At 46.0% G+C, this 27,127-nt stretch overlaps 1 protein-coding gene across 1 annotated transcript in view; it reads left to right on the plus strand.

Annotated features, from left to right (window-relative positions):
• The window catches only part of PLXNA4 (plexin A4), a 459,725-nt gene that overhangs the window by 346,808 nt on the left and 85,790 nt on the right, over positions 1–27,127 (plus strand). The window contains exons 8-10 of the mRNA XM_087766199.1: positions 128–227; positions 2,556–2,670; positions 18,527–18,727. Coding sequence (XP_087622325.1) covers positions 128–227; positions 2,556–2,670; positions 18,527–18,727 — 416 coding nt within the window. The remainder of the gene's footprint in view (positions 1–127; positions 228–2,555; positions 2,671–18,526; positions 18,728–27,127) is intronic.

Genomic DNA, 27,127 nt, shown 5'->3' on the forward strand with positions numbered 1-27,127 from the left:
GCATCTATTGAGGATAGACTGGCCGAGGTACTGTGGGATAGCTCCAGGTTCAGTCTGGTGGCATGGCCAACAGGGCTTAACTAGGCTAAGAAAGCAGTCACACACTGATGCATATATTTTTCCCCAGGAGACCATCACATTGTCCAGCTTCAGCTCAAGTCCAAGGAAACGGGTATGACCTTTGCCAGCACCAGCTTTGTCTTCTACAACTGCAGCGTCCACAACTCGTAAGTTCATTTCCTTTGATAACTGCTTTCCATCCCACCCCTGTATCTGCCACAGAACCCACTGCTGACTGAGGCACATGTCCTTCAGGAAAATGGTTAGGTGTGGAGGTGACCAGAGGTCAGGGTGTGACCAGAGGTCAGGGTATGACCAGTGACACAGGGTCTCTTGGGTGATGGTCAGCATGGTGGGGTCTCTCCTGAGAAGACCAAGAGTAATATAGTGACCATTTTGTCTGCTGATGAGCATCCTTTGCAGGAAAGCATTGCCTTGGGGAGCGGTACATCCTCATGTGTCCCTCAGGCAGAGGAGCGTCACATCAGGGAGAGTTTGCCAGGGAAGGGAGTCAAAAGCAAGTCATGATCTCAGCAAATGGCCCCCTCATCTTCCTATTAAGCAGTTGTTTGTGGATGGCTGGATCCTGCCCACACATATGCACCTCCAGCCCTCATCCATGCTGTCAGTCCCATGAGCAGGAGCCTACCCCAGGTGGTTAGCATGGTCTTGGGCCCTCAGATCTGGAAAGACAGGAATTGGTGGTTCCTGCATGATGTGAACTGAGCAGGGAACAGCCAGCTGATTCCCTCAAGGCCATCTTTTCCATCCTGTGAGCTCCTTTCCTGCCCTGCACCCCATTCCTCTGGGGTTCAGCTGGCACTCAGGACTGCTCAGGAGCTGCCCCACCAGAGCAGGTCTGCAGCTTTCCTGCAGAAAGATGCTCTTCCAGCAGGTTGATCCACCCCTGAGCAAGTCTGAGCGTCTCTGTCCCCGCCACTGAGCCATCGGAAGTGCCAAAAGCAGATAATTACTGCAGCTCAGCAATTCACAAGGAAAGGCAAATCCTATTTCCATGTTCTTGCTGCTTTGACAAACAGTGTCAGAAAGCAAGCGTTTGGGGGAGAGCAGGAGAGATGGTGGTGTTAAATATTTATGGCATGTTTTGGTTTCTTACTTGACAAACTATAATACACTATCCATTTTTAATTTGATGTATCAGAGCAAGCACTTGTTACCAATTTGAAGAACAGCTCACTGTACCAGAGCTGAAAGTGGATTGGAGTTGAGCAAGATTTCACAGAGACAGGGATGAGGGTGTGCATCTGCCTGTTGGGCTCAGCCAAGCTCTACTGGAGGCAATTTTTTCACTCCTGCCCATTAAAAACCCAGTGGCACATAAGAGCCAGGAAAATTTCCTCCCCCAAGTCTTCTCCACGTACTTCAGAGCCTGCAGCTGCACAAAGATCTCCAACAGTGTGAGTGACCAGGAGTCACTACCATCCACTACTTGTTTTGTGCAGAGAGCTTGTTACGGCTCAGTTTAGTTGCTGGTGAGCAGACATTGTGTTAAATTAAAAAAAAAAAAAAAAGTGTGATGCAGGTATAAGTCAGTGCTGTAACACAGCCAGGAGAGGTGTTTGTAGCTCTTACTCTAAAGGGTCTATGTAGCATAGGAGGGCAAAACCTTGTAAGATTGAGGGAATGGCTCTTTCCTACACCCTGAGTAGGTGACTTCCTGAATATGCTCTCTGCTCCCCAGGCAGCTGCTACAATAGTCTTTTGTTCCTGCTGAGACAAAGAAAAGAAGAATAGAGTTAAGAGTTTGCAGGAGTTGCATCACCCTGGGCAGATCTCACACTAATAAGCATGTGGGACACAGGGGGAGAAAATTCCCTGCTTCATCCTTGGCTTTCTGACCTTGGTGCATCCCAGTTTGTGTTTGGCCTCTGTATCATGTGAGTGGGAGGATTAGCCAGCTGGGACTGCTGGTGCACAGGGACTCCCTTCCATGGGCACCACTCCACCCGCCAGCCCCTCTCTTGGCCACCTTCCCGCAATGTGTTCGCAGCTCCCAGGGCACTGGTGCAGTTCAGCGGGCAGGTAGCAAGGCTGTAGCAGTTTCCACCCCTCCCCGGATCTTGTATTTTTTGTTACGCTCAGGATTTTGTTATGAGCAAAAAGGGGAATGCCTCTTATGTATGAAGCTGAGAACTTGTTGATAGTCTGATTAAAAGTTGTAACAGGGCAACCAAAATACAACAATAATTATAATCACTCTAGTTACAATTATATGAATGCAATCTAAATTATCTAATTAATATGAGACACTTGTGATCACAGTGACAGCCAGCTCAGGTCATGGGAAGTCCAGCATCATCCTGAGACCTGACGGTGTTGGGTCAGTGCAAAGCCCATGGCCTTCTGCCAGTGATGGCAAAAGCAATGTTTGCGGGATGTATTTCCCTCTGAGAAACACTATCAGCCTCAAGGTCTGTCCTGTTGGCTGACAGGACCCAGATGGCCAAGTGACAACGCTTTTTCTCTATTTCCAGGTGTCTGTCATGCGTGGAGAGCCCTTACCGGTGTCACTGGTGCAAGTACCGCCATGTCTGCACTCATGATCCCAGCTCCTGCTCCTTCCAGGAGGGACGAGTCAAGCTGCCTGAGGTAGGCAGGGGCACAGGGTGTGTGTCGCATACATGGGCTGCTCAGGGCTGATGCCACCTTTTGGCCTGGGTCAGACCAGCAGTCCAGGAAGCCTTCTCCACCTCCAGTCCCACCCTCTCCCTCTTCTGCTCACCCTCACCTTTCTCTCTGCAGACAGCTCCTCTCCTCTCTGCTCTACTAGTCTCCCAGGGAGCTGCCCTCTCCCTCCTATACGCTACAGGGAGCATGTTACCTCAGAAAGTCATTGCAAGCTTCCCGGCACCAAGGGACTGGGAAGGATGGGAAACACTGGGCATGCATCTCCTCTAGGAGAGAAGGAGGTTGCCTCTAAGCAGATACCCCAGGCTGCTGAGATCTGGGGAAGATTTAGGGCTATGTCCACAGTGCCAGTGGATTTCAGCTATGCTTCAAGCACCTCTGTGGCTTCGTGGGTTTGGTGCCTAATGGCCAGTACATCAAACTGCCTCCAGACGAGGCCGGGGAATTCCTCATTGCCAGTCACTGAGTTGAACTAGACCTTGGGGCTTAATACTGAGCTGGCTGCTGCACTGCAAATGCTGTCTGGCTCATATTGTAGCTAACGAGCACTTGCAGACAAGTGGAGCTCGGGAGAATACAAATAGGAAGCCACTTAATTACTTCCTGGTCAGGAACGGTCTGAAAGTATCCTGGCCTGGCCGGTAAATGACCTGAGATGGCTCATTGTTAGCCTGGCCCAAGGGACCAGTACCCATTAAGAGATCTGATATCTGCTGAACCACCAGGCACAGAGGCGGCTGCCGAAGACTCTGGCAACGTGTGTCACATTCAGAGGATGAAATCCCCACAGCTGCCTGTGCTGCCTGCTGGGTCTGGTGTCTCTAACGTGTTTCCCCACCTACCCTCAGCCCAAACTGGCTAGCCAGTTTGCTGGACCAAATGACACACATGTAGTGTCTTCACACTCCTATGGCATCCCCCGTTCCCTCCCACCCCTTCCTTATGTGTTCGTTGAGATGTCACACATGTGCTGGTTAAGGTGTCCTGGAGCAGACATCCTGAACTGCTGTGGCACTGGGACAGGCCATAAATATTCATGAGCAGGGAGATTGCCAGTTCTTCATCTACCAGGATTCAGAATTTGCTGTAAACCTGCTGGAAAACTTGCTGAGGAGCTGGAGGGCTGGACACCTGCCGCTTGGTAATGAAGTGGTGGAGGAAGGCAGCCCAGGGTTCAGCTCTTCTGGTAAGCTATCCCAGCCAGACAGGTCCCATTCCCTCACATGGAGCCTTGACAGAGTTTGGCCAGTCCTGCTGGAGACAGGTCTCTCTGCCTCCCACTTCAGGAACTGGAGGGACCTCAACTTCTTGCTCAGGTGGCATTCCCTGGGACACTTTGTCTCAGCTTCCTGCTGTACAATGCCACCACTGTTTATCTCCTCTGGTAGACTCCTCTGGTGTGTCTCGTGCACCAAGCACAGGACTCACTTTCCCAGTTTTCACCTCTTCTCTCCTCGAGCCCCCTGCCCAAAGTGAAGGGCCTCACAGTGTATCTCTTCCTCCCTCAACTCCTATCACATCTCTGGTATTTCTGACACTTGCTCCCATCAGAAAGGAGATCATGAGAAACTCTGTGTCATCCCAGTTCCTTTGGGAAGGGACTGGGGCTGGCAAAGCCTCTGGTCTTTACTTTATCCCCTCTAAGGTCTTGCTCTGCAGAACTGGGGAGGAGGCAGTGGACTCATTGTCCTCTGCAGATCTGCCTATTTTAGCATACCTTTTCCATCGCTGCTTTATCACCTCTCACTAGTTTTGTTTCTGAAAGGTATCCTCTTCAGACTAGGAGACAGCTCCAGTCTGGGGTGCTTTGTCTGTCAGTAAAGATTGCTCTTTCTCCCTTCTATCCCCTTTAACAGCGGATTTCCTGCTGAGCTTCAACTACTCCCTCTCTGATCTTGCCAAGCTGCTCTGTGCGATTTGCATGGCAAACCTGACCTTAGAAGACGACTATTGATCTACAAGGAAATGATAGCATCATGCAACACATGTATGTTACATTGGTCATTGCTAATGAGGGTGGCAGCCCTCTTGGCTTCTGCAGCAAAACTCTCCCTGGGCACAAACCTCTTTCCCGTGGGACACAACATTTGGCAGTCAGCTGCTCAGCTCAGGAGCTGGTTTTGCTGTCTGCTGCACAGAAGAAACACTTCTCAGCACTGGAACAACTGGACAATACCTCCAAAGATAATGGCCTTGCAAAAAAAAAAAACCAACTTTCAGAGATAGCTTTCTGCCTGACAATGTGAGAAATACCCTGTAGCGTCAGGGTCCTTGTCATTGCCATCTGTGTGTTTGTGGCCCTCAAGGACACTAAGGCTGGGGAAGAATGGCATCACAAGTGCATTTTGACAAACACAGATTTATATTTGCTCTGTGGCCAGAAAGGTTTTGTCAAATGGCACGTTGAACAAATGCTGCATATATCTCCCATGCTTCTCTTGAGAAGCCATCTTCTCACTGACTCATCTGTCTCACTGTCTATTTTTTACTTGAATCTTTAATTCTTTCCTTTTCTGTCCTGTACCCATGCCCATTCATTGAGTGGGTTCTTTGAACAATAGAAGCTATTTGGAATCTTCAAGCCAAGCCTGGCTCTTTATTGGCCATCCAGACTTCCACCCAGTTCCCAATGACATAACATGACTCAAAAGGCTGACAGGACTGAGGTCCATTTCCAGCCTTCCCAATGCCATCTTCAGTAGTGCTCAAAACATACAGTCACCTTGAGTGGGCCTATTTTTACTGGCCTTTCATCTCCATCTGCAATGCTCCTTTCCATCCTTTCCTCTACAAGCGCTTGTACCCCAGGAGGATGAGGACAGGGTGTGTTCGCTACCATCCAGGCATGAGGACCTTCTAAATCAGTAAGTCTTGAGGAGATACTGATGGGAAACTGTACTATCAGCGTGGGATGGTTGAACCATCCCATTTGCAGTCCTTCCATGAGTCTGGTGAGCAGATTAGCATGGCTGGCTTCCAGGATCGTATGGTCTGATTGCACCAAGAGACTCTTGCCAAGCAAACAAATATTGGTGTTACTCTGTTGTATGGACTGGTGCCAGTAGCTCCCTCCCTCTGTAATCATCATTGCTGGCATGTCAAGCCTGCTCCCCTCCTCCACACTATGGTCTTTACCTTCTCTTTGCTGATACACCCACCTCCAGGTGATGTATTTTCTCTCTTTGCCTGTACAGCATCTTTCCATCATGTGGGCTGAGGCTTCCTACTCTCCAGATGGCCTAGGCTGTAAATGGACTGACTGGGCTGGTACTCATCACCCCTGGCCCAGCCTGGATCACTCTGAAGGGGGGCTTGTGCCCTTGTATATATCCAACTCCATTTCCTTTGCACATCTCACAAGTTTCTGGATTCCCATGGACTCACCTGCCTTCATTTCAGGTCTTCTTCATGTGCTCTGAGAGGATCCTGGGTTTTTTACTTTTTTTTTTTTTCCCTTATAGTATGAGTTGCTGATTAGTGCAGAGTGTAGGATGAATTTGAGACTGATCCAGTAGGACAGCAGAAAGGTCTTGGCCATAACCCATGCTGTCCAGAAGGCAAAATGCTGTTTCTATTTGTAGAGCCTGTGGTCTACCATCCAGGGATACCTTTGAATTACACGGTGGACAGCTATGATCAGCCAGCCCCAAGCTAAGGCAGGGCAGCTGTCCTACCACTGCCTGGCAAAACTAAACCAGAGATGGAGAAAGGACAGAAAAGTCACATCCCTCGCTGTCAAGAAGGAGCCACGACTTTCTTACCTGTCACTTGTCAGGTGCTCAGTGAATCAGCTCTGCCCATAATAGAGCTGAATCAACTAGTTTGGGTGCCTTGGGAAAGCCCGTATTTGCTCCTGGTGAAGAACTCCAGCATGGTCATAAAGCAAGAATATTTATGATTATGGCACTGAACTCAATCAAATAGCGTTGACGATGCCTCCGGATGATTTGTGGCAGAAATACTTCACCTTGGTGTATAATTTCCCTTCACAGCAGGTTTTTGAAAGCCAGGTCCACTAACTTGAAATATACTGAGTGACTTCTTGCTTTATAAAGGGGAGCTGATATTATTGCTATTGAGGGCAGGAAGGGAAAGAATGAGAAAAAAAAAGACTTTTTAATACTGAAGTGGATTGTTGTTGTTTTTCCCTAAAATAGCTAGTGGCAAAAGTGGAGAGAATTAGTCTCAAAGATAGAGGGGAGGAGGCCAGGTTTCTATTTTTTTTCTTGGCCATCCTGTCTCTGCTTTTGACATTTGTTGTTGACCATAGCTAAAGTCATAGTGCAGGCTTAGTGTTGCACCATGAAGCGTTGCATTGCAGACTAACACACTGTGGAATCAACCCTTACTTACTTGACACAATCACCAAGTAAGCGAGCTCAGTCATTTTCTTCTGTAAACGGGCAAGACAGTCAACAAGTAGTGGAGGGAAACAGAGGCATGGAGGAGTAAAACAATTGATCTGAGGGTCTCTGGTGTGATAGGAGCTGCAGAAACAGCACCTGTCTCTCCTGATATCTATTACCCAATACACCTGATTGCATTGTCCATCTTGTCTTTGTACAGACCTGCTGTGATCCAGCGGGGTAGTTTTCATGTCAGTGTCTCACAGACATCTGTACAAGGCTGGGTAAGCTGGGATAGCCTACTTGAGTTGATGGGATAAAGGATTAAGTCTTCTTTTGTGCCTTCTTCTTCTCTAAGATGAACACTATCTTGTTCCGGGCCTTGCAAGGATTTTAGCTTTGTGTGGGGGAAAGAAAGGGAAAAAAAATGGCAAAAGCCAAAAGCAAGCCTAGATAACAAATCTGTTATCTGCTGGGTTTAAAAGATACATAATCATTTAATTACCTTGAAGGAGGTTTTCATCTTTCCCTGCTCAGCCGATTTGTGTGTGCATGTGTTTTTCTTCCTCCCCCAAACATGCTTTTTATTAAAAGGATTTTCATCTGCTGCCTAAAAAGAGAACAGAAGAAAAGATCTCACACCAAAGTGTTTTATGTCGAGTTGTACGTGCTAATGACAGTAAAGCCCACATAAAAGAAACAACTGCTTCAAATATTAATTTGTCAAAAGCGATAGAAAGCTGTGTGAGCCGTGTGCTGGCAAGCAGCTGCTGAGGAGTGGGGCGCTACTTTGCCAGCTCTTGCTCGTGCCTCGTGCTGGATGAAGAGCTGTACCAGAGGCCTCTGCAGTGGAGTGCACTGATTTAGCTCTGACCTGCTGCTTGTTCTTCTTGGGGATGGGCTTTTTGGGAAACAGGGAAAAAGGGAGGAGGGAAAAAGAAGGCAGGGAGTGATAATGACAGCTCAGCCTGAACTGGAAGAAATCTAAGAGGCATTTGGACAATGCCCTAAATAACATGCTTTAACTTTTGGTCAGTTCTGAAGTGGTCAGGCAGTTGGACTAGATGATCATTGTAGGTTCCTTCCAACTGAAAATATTCTATTCTATTCTATTCTATTCTATTCTATTCTATTCTATTCTATTCTATTCTATTCTATTCTAAATTATAATGCCCACATCTCCTCATCATGGACTTTGTAGTAAACTCAGCAACGCCCTTCCCCACCCTGCTGGTGCATCTCAGTCTGGCTCAGGGAGGGCTTTGCCCCAAGTTCTCAAAAAGCAGACAGGTTTTCAGGGCCCCCAAATGTCCTGCTTTGTCCTCTTTGCAAGGCACAGAAGGAAGGCAAGGTGCCCACCTCCTTCCAGAATGCACCCTGGTGTAAATGCCTGGGTAGCTGCACTGGGAAGGAGGTAGAGGACCTGCTGGGCCATCAGGTGAGCATGGTCAACTCCTTGCTCCCTTGCATGGACAAACCTTCTGGTGATGCATATTCAGCTGTTGCTGTGGCAACTGCTCAGTTTCCCTCCTGCTCCTGTTTCCAGCCTCCCTTAACCCGGCCAGAGAGGCGGCTGCTGGAAGCATCAGCACAGGGAGGAGAGAAAACCCATCTCTGCTCAAATTAGTGTGTCTCTCATTTCTCAGGGACTCTAATGACAGTTGCAGTGAGGCCAATACCAGAGCACCGAATCCTGTTTGTCGATTATCCACTCACTTATCCTGGCACCTGTCTATCATTAAGGGGAGGGTGCGAGGTGTAGTTTCTATGGCAACTGCAGGCAGCCTGCTGCCTTCAAGTGCTGTGAGCAGGCAGGGGGACCTGCAGGAGAGGCGAGGGGATCAGGAGCAGCTCTAGACAGGCAGCTGCTGCGGGCAACAACAGCCACCCCATGCAGATGGGATCCGTGCATGCATTTCATGGCACCTGCTTTTAAGCAGCATGGGGGTTTGGTGTTTATCATCTATTTAGCTCTTAGAAGTGTTTCCAGGCACGTGTGATGGAGTTCAGTCTTGTCAGCATCCTGTCCGGGGGAGGCAGGGGTAATCTGGGAGGAGGCTGTAGCTGATGTTTTGGATCCAGCTGTGGTTCGGGGGCTCCTGGTGGTTTGGCATTTCAGGCTGTGGCATTTCAGCCTTCATCCACCATCACAGCCCTTTCCTAGAAATGGAGATGTATCATGTAGTGGGTACATCCTCTTCAGAGGGGATGCTTCAGATAATAATACGAGGAAATTAAACATAGAAATTGCAGGCCAAGCAGAAAGCTGTCCCCTTGTTCATGGAGTCCTGTTAGAGCATGAAAATACTGCTCAGAGGCAGTATCAGGTAGTGTGTGGGGCCATGGGTTATATATTCAGCAGATGACAGTTTTATTCTTGGTTCTGAATTGGCTTGCACACATTCACCTTTCCGTGCCCCTGTTTCTCTCACACCCTTTTCTGATTTGGGTAAGCACTTTCTGTTAATAGGTGCTTGTATAGTACTTAGTACCTGGAGCTGTGATTTCACAGTGGGGGCTGTTCACAAGAAGTCTTTGAGCATGTACAAACAAATTAGATAATTTGCTGTTGTTTGCAAGTCATACTGACTTTCACCAGGGTGAAGAAAATGATGGAAAGCCTGTGTGTGAAGTGGTGTCTTCTGTTATTTTTGGGTACCTTTTGTCATCTCTGAGCCTTTCTGCCCCACAGTCATCCAGCTGGCAGGGGAAAAGACTGGTAACTTGCTCAATTTCTGCAGTAACTTTTAGCAGGATTTCTGATTAATACAGTTGTGGATCTGCAGGAAATCTGTCCCAGTGCAGGGCAGCTCCATCATGTCTCTCCTTCTTGAAACCTCCAACCAAATAACAATGGGAACTGAGAACTGATGAAACAAGGCCTCCCTGTGAGCAGTTCATCCTACATTAATATGCATCTTGTTTTCTTAGCTTCTCCAGCCACCATGTGAGTGACTGATCAGGGACCTGTTCATGTAACTTCTAAAAGCAGCTCAGGGCAATTAGTTTGAATGGAGATGTAAGAAGCATCTGACACTCAATACCGTGTCCCTGCTAAATGTTGCTCATAACAGTTGGGCTGCTCATCTTTGTAATGCAAGATTATTTATCCCACAGGACAAAGCGATCTCAGAATGCGCCAGGGTAATATTCATCTGTCTCCGCCAACACAGCACCCTTGAAATAATATTGGGAAGAGCTTATGTTGTTTTGATAGCCTGGCTCAACGCAATGCCATTGCGATGCCTCGAGTGGCTACAGGATTTTCTGGCTATCTGGACATCTGTTAGGACTGCTAGGATCTGTGTGGCACTCTGCAATTGGAAGGAAAGGTAGTTGCTCAAGAGGAAAGACAATTCCCCATTCAGATTTAGCATGGGGTGGCCTGGCTCTGAACCAGAAAGATTTTGCTTTTCTCCATTGTAGCATCAGCTGCATTCACTGCTTTGGGACATGTGAGCTTTTGGGACCTGGCCAAGGAGAAACATTCTCAGGATGTTGAAGCTGCAGATAAGAGGTAACGCTGGAATGTGTCTCCTGCTCTGCTTGGGGCATCTCCAGGAGGCTGAGCCCAGACCCTCCTTCCCTGCCTTGTCTTTGTGCGTGAGTCCATTTGCTTTGGCTTGGATGTTATCTCATGCTGTCATGGATCTCAATGAGGGGGAAAGTGACAAAAGCCATGATATCATTGTCCTGACCTTCCTACTGTGGAAGCCAAAGTATGACTCTCTCGGCTACTGTCCTGCTTTCTGAAGGAAGTGGGATTGCGTCAACGTGGCCTGCATGTGCACCTCCGGTCCATCTGTTACTCTGTCTCCTCTGTTGACTTCTGAACCCATTGGCCATTCTTGTCCGAGTTGGGCCAAAGCCTGGAGCTCTCAAAAATACCAAGTTCCTACTAACTTTGTAAAAATGGGAAGTTTTAGAGGAGAAATAGACTTTTGGTCCTCTCTTAGGAAGGAAGCGTGACAGCTTGGGCTCAAACCTTGTTAGACACCAGAAATCTCCATGAGAGAGTGTTGTTATGAGCCTCTCTGTTGCTTCCAAGGCTTGGTTGGAGAATGTCCCTCGTGCATGTAAAACCCACTTCTTGGCTTAAATATATGGGAAACAGCTTTGTTGCAGAGCAACATACTGGTGTCATTGGTACCTACGTGGATGAGAAATAAAGGGTACTAATGCTTCAGATGGAAGTCCTTACAGAAGGACAGAAGGCTGGCTAGGCATAAGGATGCAGATTTATATAATAATAATTAGAGAAGAAATTGATTACTGCTTTATAAGCTCCCTGTGCTCTTCTCTATGCTTTCCATGGCTTTGCACAATCCAGTTTTACTGTGTGTGTTATTCTGAAGGACTGTCTTTTTCCTAACCAGGGTTTTCCTTTAACAAATGACAGACTTTGTCCCAGTAAATACACGGTTATCTTGTCTCTTGCACATACACCACCTTCTTCAATGCACATGTTCATATTTCTTATGGTTTCAAAACAAGGTAGTTACTCAGGAAAGACCAGAACTGAGACTGCTTGCATGTCTCCAGTAGCCCCTCTTCTTTGAGCAGATGTACCTAATCACACCATCATCTACTATTTTTGTCACTAGTCCACTCCCTTCATCTAGTGATCAGAAGGCTCCTGCTCTCCGGATCATTACTTTTCCTTCTGAGCATGTGTCAAAGCAGCAAAGGGCTGAAAGAAAGCTAACGTTGTATCTCTATTTAAAAAGGATAAATGTGGTGCTTGGATAATTATGGCAGCCTGACCTTGATCCTTGTGAAATAATGGACCAGCTGAGAAAGGCTCTATTAATAAAGAATTAAAGGAGGGTAAAATCATTAATGTTGATCAGCAGAGATGTGTGGACTGACTTCAGAGGCGGAATAGTCCTAGGTCGGGATCCAGCTCTCGGCAGACCTGGGTCATTTCCCAGCACTGCGTGCATGGCCTTGGGGGAGTCACTTTGGTCCTGATCAACGGGATTCAGCAGTGAGCCATGTGAGAGGAGGTTAGTTATCTTCATTTAGCTTCTGCTTTTTGAGTATCCACTCTCTGGTGATCAGCATCACTCATCACTCTCTAGCCTTTGCAACACTGAAGCCAGGGACCCAAGAGGCTATGGCAGCTGAGCTAATGATCTGCTATTGATCTGTTGGTCTCCCTTCCTCCAGCAGTGTTATCGGTACACTTATCTGTGCAAACCACCATTGAGGCGTGTAGTTGCTAGAGTGCACAGAGCTTAAACAGGGCCAAATCTCTTCCACAGACTGAGTGCCAGCCTCCAGGCCAACCACCTTTTCGCAGGCACTAGAATCACTTGCAATATCTGACAAAAGAATACTGGTATTTTCTCCTGAGTGCATGGAAGACACTTAACTAGAAAGGAGCCACCAGAAGTGAAGCAATGCAAGGACTCAATTATTCCTTTGTTGTCTCTGCAGCTGTTTACACTTCCCATAAATCCTGTTGCTTTCTTCTCATCAGCTGCCTTTAAAGTTCTGAGCATTTTCTTCATGTATTATTACTTTTGCTGTGCCAATAAATAAGCACACCATCAATCAAACTAACAACATTGTAAACTTAGGAAGTGCAGATAAAATATATGGTGCATTAAAAAATTCTTTGACCGGGTGAGATTTTTTGTAGCTGGTTTGATTGCTGTTGGTGCTGATGTAAATTTGGGGGAAGTATATCCAGAAATTTATGGAGCTTGGAATCCTGCCTACAAAGCATTGACCTGATTTCACTTTAGAACCTAGTAACATTCCCTGGCACTCTTGGTGTAAATTTTAAATATAATTTTATGATGCTAAGAATTAGTGGTGTAATAATGTAAACACAACGTGGACTGTAACTCACCCCTTTCCCTCCTGCACTGGGAACGGCAAGCTCATTGCTGCTTCATTCTCCACATTATCTTGGGGCTGGGAAGCTGTGCAAGAGCTTAAAAGTGATTCATCGAAGGAACCAGCTTGTCAGCCCTGGAGCCTGAAGTTCTCTGTTTGCAGCAGTACAGGGTAGCTGCTAAACAAGCATCTGATTTTGCTCAGGTGATGTCACAGCCCTGATCTAGGGTGACCGTGCTGAGGTGTGAGAGAGAAGTTCAGGTAACATATTCCAGACAGTCCCTGCTGCCTCTCAGCTGCCAGCTTGCTGTTTTCCTGCTTTTTATCCAGGTGAAATATGATTCCTCTGAAGTCCATGACAAAAAAAAAAAATCTTTTTTTTTTGTTTCCCTGTTTTCCCTCTCCTTTTTCTTCTTTCTTCCCTTCCTTTTCTTTCTCTTTCCCTGTTCTGTTTTGGTCTTAATGTTTTTCAATCTAATCTAACTAACAGAGCATCCACATGCTGTGGTCCAAGTATCTTTATAAAGACCCAATCCCTACCTCTCGAATCTTACTCCCTTGACTTGATTACAGCACAGAGTGGGAGGGTGAGAAAGCCATAGGGGACACAGGGAAAATGGTACATTGCAGCTCAGCAGAGTATATGAACAAAAGATGTATTGTATATACATAATATGTGAGTAAATAACAATCTGAGTATCGTTTCTTGTGGGGTCCCAAAAGGCTTCAGTAATTTATGGTCCACATTTAGATTCACATTGTGATCATGTTCCTTCCAGGCAAGATGGCTTGGATAAGGTACAAAGATGGTTGCTGAATGAGGGATATTGAAAAGAAAGTATTAAAAAACACCCTGAATTTGAGGATGAACAAATGGATTTTGATGGCAAGAGAAAAGGGGAACTGGATGCTTTGAGATGAGTAGTGGAGGAATTGGTGGTGGTGGCTGTGTCTGGTCCTGAATGGAGATGACTCCTACTCTACTGGGAAAGGAAGGGTGAAAATCCATTACCAAGAGTTCAGTTTATCTTGCTAAACATGCCTACAATGCAATCAGCAATAGGTGAAGTCTAGTTTCCTTCCGTAGAAAGTGGAGATCCAGTCAATGCTACCAGGGATCATGAGGGAGCAGTATGAAGGCAAAGTAGGAAAGATTCCCTCACCTGAATGCTCTGGATGACAAGAGATGCACAGGGAAAGACAAGTGGACCGGGACTACAATATAAGGCGGAGACTGTTGATAGGTGGATGGGTCATTGTATTAAACCTTCACAGATGTTTTACCTGTTTCCATGTTGGCTGCCTACCATTCAACTAGATCAGACCCATTTTCTTTTGGAAAATGGAAAACACTTTGATGAGACTTGGATTCATGATCCTGGCCATTAACAGTACCAGAGAGTGAAAATGTACAAAATAAGGTTAGAAGAAAACCCATGCAATATCACAAGACTGTGAAAGATCGCTACATGCTTCATCCCTAGGAGAGGATGATAACTCAGGGTATCTGGCCAGTCTCCAGCTTATACTGGAAAACATCATGGTGAAATCTCCATGAAATCATAACTATGTATGTATGAAACACCACAAAGGAACCAAACTAATTAGTTCAGGGCGAAGACCACATAACCTCAGAGAGATTTCATTGCCCTCTTTAGCAGAATTCTCATGATGGCTCTCACGGGGGACTCACTCAGGTATAGCTGTGATGAGGGCCATAACACATATGTGAGAGAAAAGGAGAGAAAGGATTCTCGTATATCTGAGACATCATTATTCTGCAAGGTACAGCAAAACACATTTGCAGGCATGCTACGAGGAGTTATAAATAAAGAAAATTAAACTACCATCGACCCAATGAGTACAGCCCATTTCATGCAGTGTTTTCACTGCAAAAGCTCTCTGACTTGATAACTGGCAAAATTTGGTGATTTGAGGTGTGCATCGCTGCTGATACGAGTAATTGGCAAGGGCAGAGGATATTATTTTAAAGAGACTGACTCATTTGAAAGCATTTAAGGAATGGAATGAAGCTACACACACAAAATGAATCAACAAGAGTCCGCATTCAAATGTGTTGCCCTGGTACAGATTAAACTGGGTTTTAGCTCCTCTGGAATCTGAACCATCTCCCCTTAGAGTCAGGGGAAAGGCTTAATTCAGTATATACCAAAGACAGAAGGGATAGGATTGTGCCCTTCCTCTGTACAATTGTTGGTAGTGGATGTTTTTATTTCCCCCACATCATGTGAAAACCGTGCTTTTCCAACCTAGGTGATGTCCATTGCAGAGGAAGGGTGAAGAGAAACTGTGTCTGCTGGAAAATGCCCAAGATAACTCTTTTTTTAAGGACCCTTCTGCTTGGGTCCGGCTGCTGGGTCTGCTTTGAGCAGGTTGATGTTTTACCCTCAAAAAAACAAACCTTGACACAGGCTGCAAAATGAGTACTATGTTTGAATTCAAACCCAGAGCCTAGTCCAAGCTCTGAGGTTTTATGCAGTACATCACCCAATGAAATTGCCTTTTTTCCCCCCCTCTTTCAATTAGAAAGAACATTAGGTCAATCAGATAAAGCCACACTGGGAGGATTTCCTCTTTATGGCGCTTGCCTCTTCAATTATCTATAATGAACTTCCTCACAGCACTGCAAAGCTTTTTATATGCAAACGAATCCTGTTTTGGGGCTGCCGCAATCACTGCTTGTTAATGAACTTGAAACAAGTGTTATCGGAAAGGTTACAGCACCAGTGATGGAGGGGGACGGGATAAAGCTAGACAAGAAAGACCAGCCTGAAGAGCTGGGATTGGCCTGCAGGTAACATAGTGGACTATCTCCAACCCCCATCCTCCAGCCCCCTTCAGAGGCTTTTCTATTTGACAGACATCAAGCAAAATGCTCACTCTTGGGAAATGGCTGCTCAGTGGTAGATAGGGATTTCCCATCCTCCTGTCCCACTGATTCACTCTGCCAATGCATCTCTCTCTCAACTCCTATAGCTGGGGAGGAAAAAAAATGACAAAGATGTTGCCAAGGTCTTTTCTTATGCCAGGAGAGAGAGAGGGAGCTGATTCAGAGGCCTCAGGGCATGTTGGGTAGGTGAAGGGGAATTCAGGGAGTGTTGAAGCCATGCAGTCCCAAACGATATTTACACATGGTATCTGCTGGTGTGATCAGAACTGGAAACTCTCACTCATGTTTTAATATAGCCTAGACCACCTCCTTCCCCTGCCCTTTGGGTTTTTATAGGTCTAAGTCACCCAAGGTTAAATTATGCCTCACTTTCTCATGCTGAGTAGCTACTTAACGCTGCAGCTAGACTTAATGCTGGTATGCCTTGATAAGGTAGGACCATTGGACTCAAGGTTGAAAAGACTTTCTAGACTGTCAAACTTTGCCCTTTTGTCAAGACAAACACTTCTATGACACTTTAACAATTGTGTTTCAGCATTAGTATTTCCCTGGGGATATTTCATCATGGGACAGGACTACAGCAAGAGCAGAGAGTGTTGGAACACAGCGTAGGTCCTCAAGCACTCTTGGGGGTCAGATACAGCCTCTTTCAACACTAGCTGTGTCTTGTGCATGATGGGGCATAAGGCAACTTCCACCACTTATATAGTCAGCTTCGTGGAGCCTCCTCACACATGTCTGCTTGTTGAAGTGCTGCTCAGCACCAGAATCTCCAAGACTGCAGAGAATCACAGTGGTAAAGCTCATCACTGCAATGCGGTACCACATGGGCTTGCCACCTCCAAACTTTACACCATCCAGCCAGGTTAAAATAATGGCCTGTTAAGCCTCAGTCCTTGATAGCACATGTTAAACTAGGCCTTGTGCCAGATTAGCACAGACAAATTGTCACCAGACCCAAGATTGTTCACCTCCCTCCAGCTCCAGTGACTGTGTGCTTGGCTGTCCTCGTTCGCCAGTTGAAGTCCACCAAGTACTTACACCGTTAGCATTGCCTTGTAAGTGCGGATGAGAAATCAGGTTGCCTCAAAGGGCTCTTCAGTCTGGCATCCCTGCTGGGACAGACAGACCCTTTTTAGGGACTGAGGAAGGCTTCTGGACTTCACTGCAGTGATGCGCTGGGTGCATACTGGATTTTCTTCCTGCTCCTGGCCATGGATCGGCTCACACCCGCAGTATGACGACTGATGGCTCTTGTAATTCTGTTCCTGGTTGGTGTAACTGCAGATGTTACACGTCTAATCCATTTCTTTATCTTCCTAAGCTATTTGCTTCAGTAAGATGCTTCTACCATCTGCTCTAACAAGCTCCCAGGCTCTCATAAGCCATAAATTCCACTTTTGAGCCTCTCAGTCCCTTTCCCTACTTTCCAGTCCTGGATCAGTCATTTTCCTCCTGCCGTCCCTTGCCCACACCTACAGATTAAGCTTTCACCTCTTTGTATAAGTTGTCTGCTCTCACTGACTGGACCTGGCTTTAACATTGAGCAGGACAGGCTGAAATACTGTTGCTCTCTGGACTGGACAGGGTGGCTGCACCATCACAATACTGTGGTGCTCTACAGAGAGCAGTCAGTGTGCCAAATACAGTGCAGAGAAGAAAAAAAGGGGACAGGCTTTCTCAAGGCACATAGGAGTTGAAAAGACTTAAGAGACAGGACAGCCAGGCACTCACAAGCGATCAAGACAGCGTGGTCTGTGCATATGGTATGCTTATGTATTGTAGCCTGTTACAGTGTTTTTTTAAGGCATCCCATTTTATATCAAACTGCCTTGGATTAGCCAGGCAAACGCTGCAGTAATTTCCTGAAGAGTTAATAGCTTCCTAGAATACATGAATTTGACAGCCTGCAGTTGTCTGATTGTACTATGAAGAAGCAGTGCATTGCTACTCTAACTAAAGCTGTGCAAATTAATGAGATTTTGAATACAGCCTTCTGCATCACAGCTTTGGGTGCCCAGACCTCTACCTGCACAAGGGACCCACCAAGAGGCACTGGATTAGCAACATCCACTTAACATTGCTCCTTTTGTGAAATGGTGGAAAGCCTTTCCAAAGGATCTCCACACATTGTGTAACAGTTGTTTCTTGGGAGCTGGATTCATCTGTAATAAATATTCTGTCCCCTTCTAAGCCAAAACAAACTCTCTTTTTAACAGCCCAGACTCTGTAGTTTACGTGTCTTTCTGGAGCTAACTGGAGCTGTGCCTTTTGTACAATGTGCATTGACTGCTGGGGAGGCAAGGAATTATGCTCAGATTTTGCTTTGTTCACTTCTCATGTCATGGAATTGTGACCAGGCTAAGTCCCTGGAGGGGACATGATTGCTTTCCCACTACCCGATTAATGGAGCAGGTATTAAAAAGCACGAGAAGTAGTTTCCTTGGGTTCTGAAGGCTGAAAGTCTGTAGTGCAAACAAGGGCAATAGGAAAGGATGGTCTGTAAAATAAATCCTTCCTCACCTGTTTATCTAAGCCTTCCCAGTAATGCTCCCTGAATACCCTTGTAGTAGGCTGAGGCCCAGGGAGATCCAAAGGCTTTATAATTGGTTGAAGCAAAGCGTGAAGTGAGAAGGTTGAGAAGCATCAGAGGACTCCACCTGAGGCTGGGAAACCCATGTGCTGACTTTTAGCATGTTGTTTTCTCTCTCCCTAGGACTGTCCCCAGCTGCTGCAGGCAGAGAAGATCCTGGTGCCGGTGGAAGTGATCAAGCCAATCACGCTGAAGGCCAAAAACCTGCCCCAGCCACAGTCGGGTCAGCGAGGCTATGAGTGCATCTTGAACATTCAGGGCAATGAGCAGCGGGTGCCCGCCTTGAGGTTCAACAGCTCCAGCGTGCAGTGCCAGAACACTTCGGTGAGCAAGCCCTGCATGCTCGGGAGAGGTGCAGGGGTCAAGGAGGACCAGGAGTGCCTACAGCACTGTCCCAATGGGCTCTGGGGTTGTGTTGCAGCCCTTTTTACCTAATTGCCTACCCAATTCCAGCCACAGTCAAGGAAAGGCTGGTAGCTTGCAAACTGCCCTTTTTGCTCTTTAGGCTGGCAGGTGTCACCACACAGTAGTTGCTTCTGCCCTTGGATCCCAGCATCTGGCTGTGCTGGAGCACCTTAGGCATGACCCATAGGCATTATTACCAGCTTAACCTGCCCATATCCTCACAGTGCCACATCCTTGTGTGCATTCAAAAGGGGTTCCAAAGGGACAGGTGTTCATGTCAACACTGAGAGTTAAAGTTATTGTACGGGGTTTTGGTGATGGGACATATAAAACCCCATATAAACAGTCTGACGGATGCCAGCATGTAATGGGTCCAAAGGAGGGTGAGAGGCTGAAGGCGTGAGTCCAGCCTTCCTCCAGCCATTGACTCATGGCATGATCTTTGGTTAGTCCCTTTGCCTCTGCCTACCTCCCATTCCCCATCTGCAGTACAGGACCAGTAACCCTGCTCCCAGGGAGCCTGTGTGAGTCACGGAGGTGTTGTCACTGCTGCAATGCCAGTCTTGGGGTCAAACACTGGCATCTGCCAGGAGCCACGCATATGTGCAATGGTGGTCTCCTAGCACTGCTTCTCTGGAGGTTTCTCCATGAGATTCATATCTCCCAGACATGCATTTGAGTCATTCTTATTGCTGTTACTACGAGATGATTTATTAGTCAAAGAGCTAATTACAGGCTTTAGCCACTTCACTGCAGCTCTGCCACTCCATGCCGGGCAGCACTTGTTAAAATGCGTCACAACATATTGTGCTGCACTAAGCAGTGTGCTGAAGATTACAGGCAGTTCATTGTACGATCTGTTGCAAACAAGCAACTTCCCAATGACACGCTGGTATTTGTTATTTTGTCCCTCTCCCTCCCCCTGATTTTCATTACTGGTTAGTGGCCTGTGAGCATTCAGGTTTGAGTTTTCACATAAGAAGGCATTGCACTTTAAAAAAAAAATAAAATTACAATAGTCAAAGCCTGCGGTAAAAGGGTATTGTATGGACCTGAACAGAGTCAATATATCTGTCCAAAAAGTCTCAGCAGGGAAGACAGCAGCCACCCTTTAGAGTCACAAATTTTCTGGCACACATAGGCATCAGCATGAAGTATCTTAGGATGATTTTAAGCACAGTTAGGCTAAGGGGTGGACTGCCTCAGCAGTCCTGGGGAGTTTCTCTCAGCATCTGAGTTTGTGGTATCCAATACACGAGCCTGGTTTTGAAAGGTAATGGTTACTATTCCCATACTACCTGCATGCTCCAAGAAGTTGCTAGTGCCTAGGACCAGAGAAGTGGGTTTAGATGAATCCCCAGATGCATTTGCTCATGGGATGCCTGAGTACTGCAACAGCACCATGTTGATTTTTTGATGCCAGAACACTTGAGACTACTCCTGAGCTGTGCAGGGTGGCAGGGTTGAGTCTCAGGCTAATGCCAAGGCATTCCATGACCTTGCTGCTGTTTGGTGTCTGTAGGATGCCTGTTCTATGTTTGGTGGTGGCTCAAGTGGACCTTTCTCTTCTCCAGGGAGAGGGGCTTATTTTGGAAAAAACTCAACTCTTTTCTATCCTGTTTTCTGCCTCCTCTCTCCCTCTCTCTCTCCCTTTCCCTTTCCCTCTCCCTCTCTTTCCTTCTCTTTCCTTCCTGTTTCTTCCCTTTTCTTCCCTTTTCTTTTGAAGGCACTTTGACTCTCTGATTTGAGTTCTTTTTTTTTTTTTTTTTTTTTTTTTTTCTGAGAAATGTTATTTCATTGTTGCTCTGAATTTGCCAGACACTGAGAGAAAGAGATGTGGAAGGGAGAGCCAGACAAAAGAAAGAAACATTCACACAGATACAAAAAGGGAACAGAGAAGCCCTGGCTCTGTTTGAGCAGGTGGCAGAGGACACAGACAATAGGGAAGGAGTGCTGTAGATATGTCTCCATCATGATTATTTCCTTTCCTGCCAGAATTAGCATTCTGTCTGGAACCACTGCGACACAATGAGCCTCTGCTCCGAGGGTCACCTGGCTTTAGAAAGAGCCGTATGAGCTTGTTTGCAAATTGGATCAGCCCCCTTCGGCAGAGCTTTTTACTCAACAGAGTTGCTGGATGAGACACTGAATGTAGCACCTGCATTGCAGGCTTGGAGAAGGTCCAAAGGAGGGTGGGAGTATGTGTTGTGATGGTGTGTCCCTGAAGGGATGCTCTCCTGCCAGCAGATCTTTCTGTTGATGATGCATGCTAGACTAAGCAATCATTCTTGGCTTGTTTTCCTTCATAAGCCTCAAGATCTACCCCCTCCCATCAAACAGCAGGCACCGACGAGCTCAAATTCAGCTCTTGCAGAATAATTTCTGCAAAATGCAGGAGTTTTCCTGCTTTCATACAGGATAGGATCAGGAAAAACCTAACCTTTGCTCCCCGCTGTCTGGTCCCTCAGGATTTATACCAGGGTAGCTGAGAACAGAACCATCTTAAGCAGGTGCTTTTCTAAGTGGCTGCAACTTCAGTTAAGAGATGTTATAAGGACACCCAGGTGGGACCAGCCTATCTGACGGTCTATCGCTAATGTCATATCCAGCACTGATGGTGCCTAGGTGCTCGGTCCAGTCAATAGCTGGCTCTGCCTCTTCCCCTGTCTTTCCTGGAGATATTTCATTTGATAACAGCAATAAGTCACTGCAGGCAGCACGCTTCGGGACAATTATTGTTCTTGTCAAGTGGTTTGAGACTCTCAGCTCTGGGCTTTGTCCTCTATCACACCACCCAAGGCACGCAATTATCACTCAGAGAGACCCTGCCTGCCATTCCTTATTGCACCTACGATAGCTCTGCTGACGGTCAGGACACAGAGTGATGGGAGGAAATGAAAAGGAGGCATATAAATAAGTAAGTAAAAACATCAGCAGAAATGTCTGGAATTGCTAGATCCATCAAGGCAGAGTGCAATCTCCCCAGTGGGAAGAAGTGGGATCCCGAGCACTTGCAATCAGCCCAATATGAGCAGCCTGCGGCATGAGGAATAGGCAGGCAGGTGAGAGATGACCCACCTGACCATGCTATGATCATTGCCATTACCTTCTTCAATGACTAAGGCCACATTCTTGCTTCATGTGAGCCTGCCCACTGCCTGGCCTTGGCACACACAGGCAGCATACACTGATTTCTAGCAGTGAAATCCCTGCTGATAATTTGCCTCAAGTCCTTCACAGTTCCAAGTGTTGTGAGACCTGAGATGGTACAGCTGAAAGTGCTGTGTAAGTTACGGATGGGAAAAACAAATGTTATATTTATCGCATTATTGCACTTGTGCAAAAGATCTCAGAGGCATTTGGCTCTGTGGTGTGGCTCACACAGTGGAGGGAGTGATTAAAAAAAAAACCCTTAGTTGGGAAAAAATGAGGAGCTATTCACAGAAATCATGGGAAAATACACTTATGGGTGGCCAAAGGAAGACGAGCACAGGGCTGTGAGCCGTACATGCACTTCCCTATTATTATGATGCATTATTATTATTATTATTATTATTATTATTATTATTATTATTATTATTATTATTTATCGACATTTAAATATCACAGAGAAACCCCCAATCATGATGTCATCTTTATTGTCCAGATATAAAAATTCAGTCACAGCTCTGGTAAACAAAGAGTCCACGGAGACAGGATGACTGTGGGCAAGAAGTTTTCTGCCTACAGTTTATGGCTGGAAAATTGATGCAAAGAGGGATTAAATGATTTGCACAGGATCATGCAAGGAGGTAGTGACAGAGCCAGGTACAGGAATCAATCCCCAGGCCCGAGCTCTAATCACAAGAGTGAGTTTTTGTGCTGTCAGGGAAAACAGACTAACACTGAAATACTACTAAAATGATGTTTGTCTGCAGATGTTTCCCTGCTATTGGACATGCTCAAGGTACAAGGGGGAAACATCATGTAACCACTCTTGGTTTATCATCCTAAGTGCGCCCAAGCCAAACTACCAAAGGGCTTTACCTGGTGATACAGCATCCCAACAGGATGCAGCAAAAGGTCAAGGATGGTAATGGATTCGTGCAAACTGCAGGGCTCAGAGGTCTGTGAAGCTGAGTTCCTCTAATGCAGGGTGCCTGTAGTAACAGGATGCCCAAAAGAGCCAGGAATTTGCAAACTTCTGAAATACAAAATAACTTTCCATGAAGGCAGCTAATGTTTGCATAGCTGTTGTAGAACTGCGTCGTGGTTTAACCCTGCAGGCAGCTAAGCACCAAACAGCCGCTCACTCACTCCCCCATGGTGGGATGGGGGGAGAGAGTCAGAAGGGTAAAAGTAAGGAAACTCGTGGGTTGAGATAAGGACAATCTAATAAGTAAAGCAAAAGCCGTGCACGCAAGCAAAGGAAAACAGGAAGGAATTCATTCACGACTTCCCATCGGCAGGCAGGTGTTCAGCCATCTCCAGGAAAGCAGGGCTCCATCATGCGTATCGATGACTTGGGAAGACAAAACACCATTACTCTGAATGTTCCCCCCTTCCTTCTTCTTCCTTCAGCTTTATATGTTGAGCATGACATCATATGGTCTGGAATATCCCTTTGGTCAGTTGGGGTCAGCTGTCCCAGCTGTGTCCCCTCCCAGCTGCTTGTGCACCCCCAGCCGACTTGCTGTTGGGGTGGGGTGAGAAGCAGAAAAGGCCTTGACCCTGTGTCAGCACTGCTCAGCAGTAACGAAAACATCCCTGTATTATCAACACTGTTTCCAGCAAAAATCCAAGTGATTGATAGCTGTGATTTTGCAGTCATCCTCTCGGTCCGAGGATAGTGAACTTCCATGAGACAAAACAGTTGATGTGTTTACAGTAGTTTGCGTACAATATGTTAAACCATTAACATGGCAAAATGGCCAAGTGATGTGATGGGCTCAGCCCATGTTGCAGGAGTATCTGATACTAGCGAAGGGTTTAAGAGACAAAGAGCTGGTACCTGGGAGTTCAAAACAGACTGTGCTGTTCGTGTGAATTACAACAGCTCCTTCTAGCAACTGTTTGGCATTTCCTGATGAGAGCCAATCTGCCCTTCTGGAAGGGCAGCCTCTCTTTCTCAGTTTGGGCCTCTAAATTGCCCATAATTTTCTGCTTTGATTTGACTTGCATGGTGGGAATTCAGATTTTGCAGACTTAGAGGTCAGATTTACATCTTTTCAGCAGTTTTGCCTGTGCTGGAGAAAGTTGTGCAAGGCATTGTATACATACAAGCCCTAATGGTATGAATGCTCTTAGCAGGAGTATCTGGGAAGCTCTGTTGTTAGTCCTAGAGATCGATACATCATTCCTTTTTTTCTTCTCTGAAATATATTTCCAACTTATTGTTACAGCTGAGTGAACCCTTTTCAAAGACTCCTATGGAGTTCAGTGGGCTTTGAACAGGGGTCACAATGAGTTAGCAGCTCCTGTGGTCTGAAGAGGACAGAGCATTTACTCGCTGTTACTTTGCAAATTGCTCTGTTTTGCTGCCGTGAAGCCCACAAGCTGTCTGAGCAGGCTGGGCATGGCAGTGTGAGCATCCTTGTTCCAGCCCCCAGCTGGCTTCATCCTTGGAGCTCTTCCATGGGGATCCTGTCGTTTATTCCCTTGCATCCGTTTCCAGTTCTGGATCAAGTCTGCTGCGTTAACAAGTCTAATATGTGTTTGCCCCCAGTGCCGCAGACAGATAAGATCTAAAATCCCAGCTGGGCTCCTGCTGCTGGCGCTCGGATCCTCAGTGGGAAAAAAAGCTCTGGGGGACTCCAGCTGCCTGTCCCTTGGCAGCCCTGTCTAGGCTCTGCTAACAGCTAAATCCCAACACACACACACACACACACACACACACAAGGCTCTGCTGAGGCAGAAAGTAAAGCTTTCTCAGGCACCTACAGACTCAACTTCTGACTTAAGGGTGACTAGTGGTTTTTTATATATGTTCTTTCCCATTCCCAATCAGCATTTGCAAAGTGCTGTGCAAAGCAGGCGTTTGAAAAGCTCCTGAGTGGCAGAAGATTAATTATTCTCTACTTTTCAGGCACTCTCCTTCCCACTCCTGTCTCCCCATCCTTGCTCCTAGCTCCAAAAAGCTGTGAAAAGCCAGTGTTGTGAGTCCAAGCGGCTCTGCATCATCTTGCATCTTGCTGGCAGTGACACCGAGAAGTGTCATAAAAATGCTAATACTGAATGAGACTGGCGGGTACAGCCCTATTGCAAAGGACTCTGCTAACCTGTGGCTGCTCTTTACTTCCATGGTAACCACAAAGCCTATACCTGTAAATACCCTACAAATAGATTTTAATCACAGGGTCTTGCAGATTAGTGGCTAATTGTGTTTAGTTTGTCCAAAGAGAAATTATCGTGCAACTAGCACTCTTCCATAATGGACAGAAATCACCATATACGATTTACTCCGCAATTATAGGGCAATTAACAGATACAGAAAAAACTACCTCTAAAGGCTCAGAGCTTTGGCATCTCTGTGGAAAACCACACTGAGGCTTTAAGTGATGAGGAACTCTTCAGTGGTTTCTAAGACATACCCCACCAAACCAGACAGCTTATTGAATTGTATTTAATCTTGTAGTGGGGAAAACATCTTTTTCTTTAAAAGTGGGAGTTTGTCCCACTATAGATCCCAGTGCAGAGGGAGATTCCTGATCTCAGAAGGGTAAATCCTTATCTATGCTGTGGTCCGTAATAGTAGCAGACATGACATGTCTCTCACCTTCTTGCCTTGTTCCCATTCTGTCCTTTAAGCAACCATATCCTCTCCCATTACAACACTTTTTGGCTTTTGGTCACATGCAAATATGCAAGTGTTGGATGGAAGCTGTTGACAGAGGTGAGCAGTGGGATTTGACAGGCAACTGGATGAACTCCGTGTGAACTGGCTTATGATAAACCAAAATCTAGCTGAAAAAATACACTAAGCACCATGTGTCAGAGAGCTGCCGAGTGGAGAGGGCCTCCAGAAATCAGCTTCCATTTCCTTCATTAAGGCCAGACCTGTGTACCTTGACTGCGCCTGACAAGTGTTTGTTTAAGACTGTCCAACTCTCTCAGAAGATTTCTATGGCTTTCTTAATACATATTTGCTGGAAACTGGATATCCCCTACTCCAGCTGAAGCCTTTCTGGTTCTGAGTAGGGAAAAATAATTGCCTCCTGGGTCTTACATATGTAACAAACTCTATCTAGTACATTCCCAAATGAGATTTGCTTGTTTTTCTGGGAGCAATATGCATTGTTGATTCACAATCTGTTTATGATCTTCAGTAGTCCCCAGACCCTTTCCTGATGCACTGGCCAGTCACTCCAATTTCATATTTGTTTGCATTAATTTCTCCTACTGAAGAATACTCGGTACTTGCCTGTATTGAATTTTACTTTGTTGATTTTGGCCTGGTTCTACAATTTGTCAAGTTTGTTTTGAATTCTTAACCTTGCTTTTGGATGTTCTTGCACTCTCTCCCAGAGCAGTGTCATTCACAAAATCTGTAGTCTATTATCCAAGTCAGTAGTGAAAATACTGAATAATGCCAGACCCAGGACTATACTCCATTTGAAACACCCTCCCAGCCTGACATTGAATTATTTGACTTCTTTTTTTTTTTTTTCCTTTAGTAGCTTTTGCATATACCTTATGGTGGCCTCTTTTAGATCATATTTCCCTAGTTTATTTATGGGAATCTCCTGTAGGACAGTAGCAAATACTCTACTGAAATCAAGATAAATCACATCTGCTGCCTCCCCTTTATCCACAAAGCCATTAAGCCTGTCAAAAAAGGAAATTAGATTGGGTTGACACAATTTGTTCTTGACAAATCTATGCTGGCTGATTTTTATCACCTTATCATCTTGCAGGTGCTTATAAATTGATTGTTTAATAATTTGATGTACTTTCTTTCTGGGAAGCCAAGTTAAGCTGACAGGTCTATAATTATACAGAACCTCCATTTTCCCCTTTTTTAAGGTATTTCCATGATATGCCTGTTCCCTGCTTTCTAAGACCTCAGTTTCCAAGAGTTCTTCAAAATATCACTAGTGCAGATAGCCTTACATATATGCTCAGCAGCTACGGAGTACACAGAAGAGGTATATTTGGATGGCAGACTCACAATACATAACGTACACTTTGGCAAAATACTCTTCAGAGCTGTGTTCAAAACCTAGAAGATAGATTTCCAAGATAAGAGCCATCACATGCAAATATGCTTAAATCATGGAATATTCACCTAACAGCTAAGTAGGCTATTGAGAGGGGCACAGCTTGCTCTATTGAGAACCATAA

The sequence above is a fragment of the Nipponia nippon genome, unplaced genomic scaffold (genome assembly GCF_047370975.1).
Source record: "Nipponia nippon isolate SJK-2023a ecotype South Korea unplaced genomic scaffold, ASM4737097v1 scaffold_3, whole genome shotgun sequence".
In the NCBI taxonomy this organism is placed as follows: domain Eukaryota; kingdom Metazoa; phylum Chordata; class Aves; order Pelecaniformes; family Threskiornithidae; genus Nipponia; species Nipponia nippon.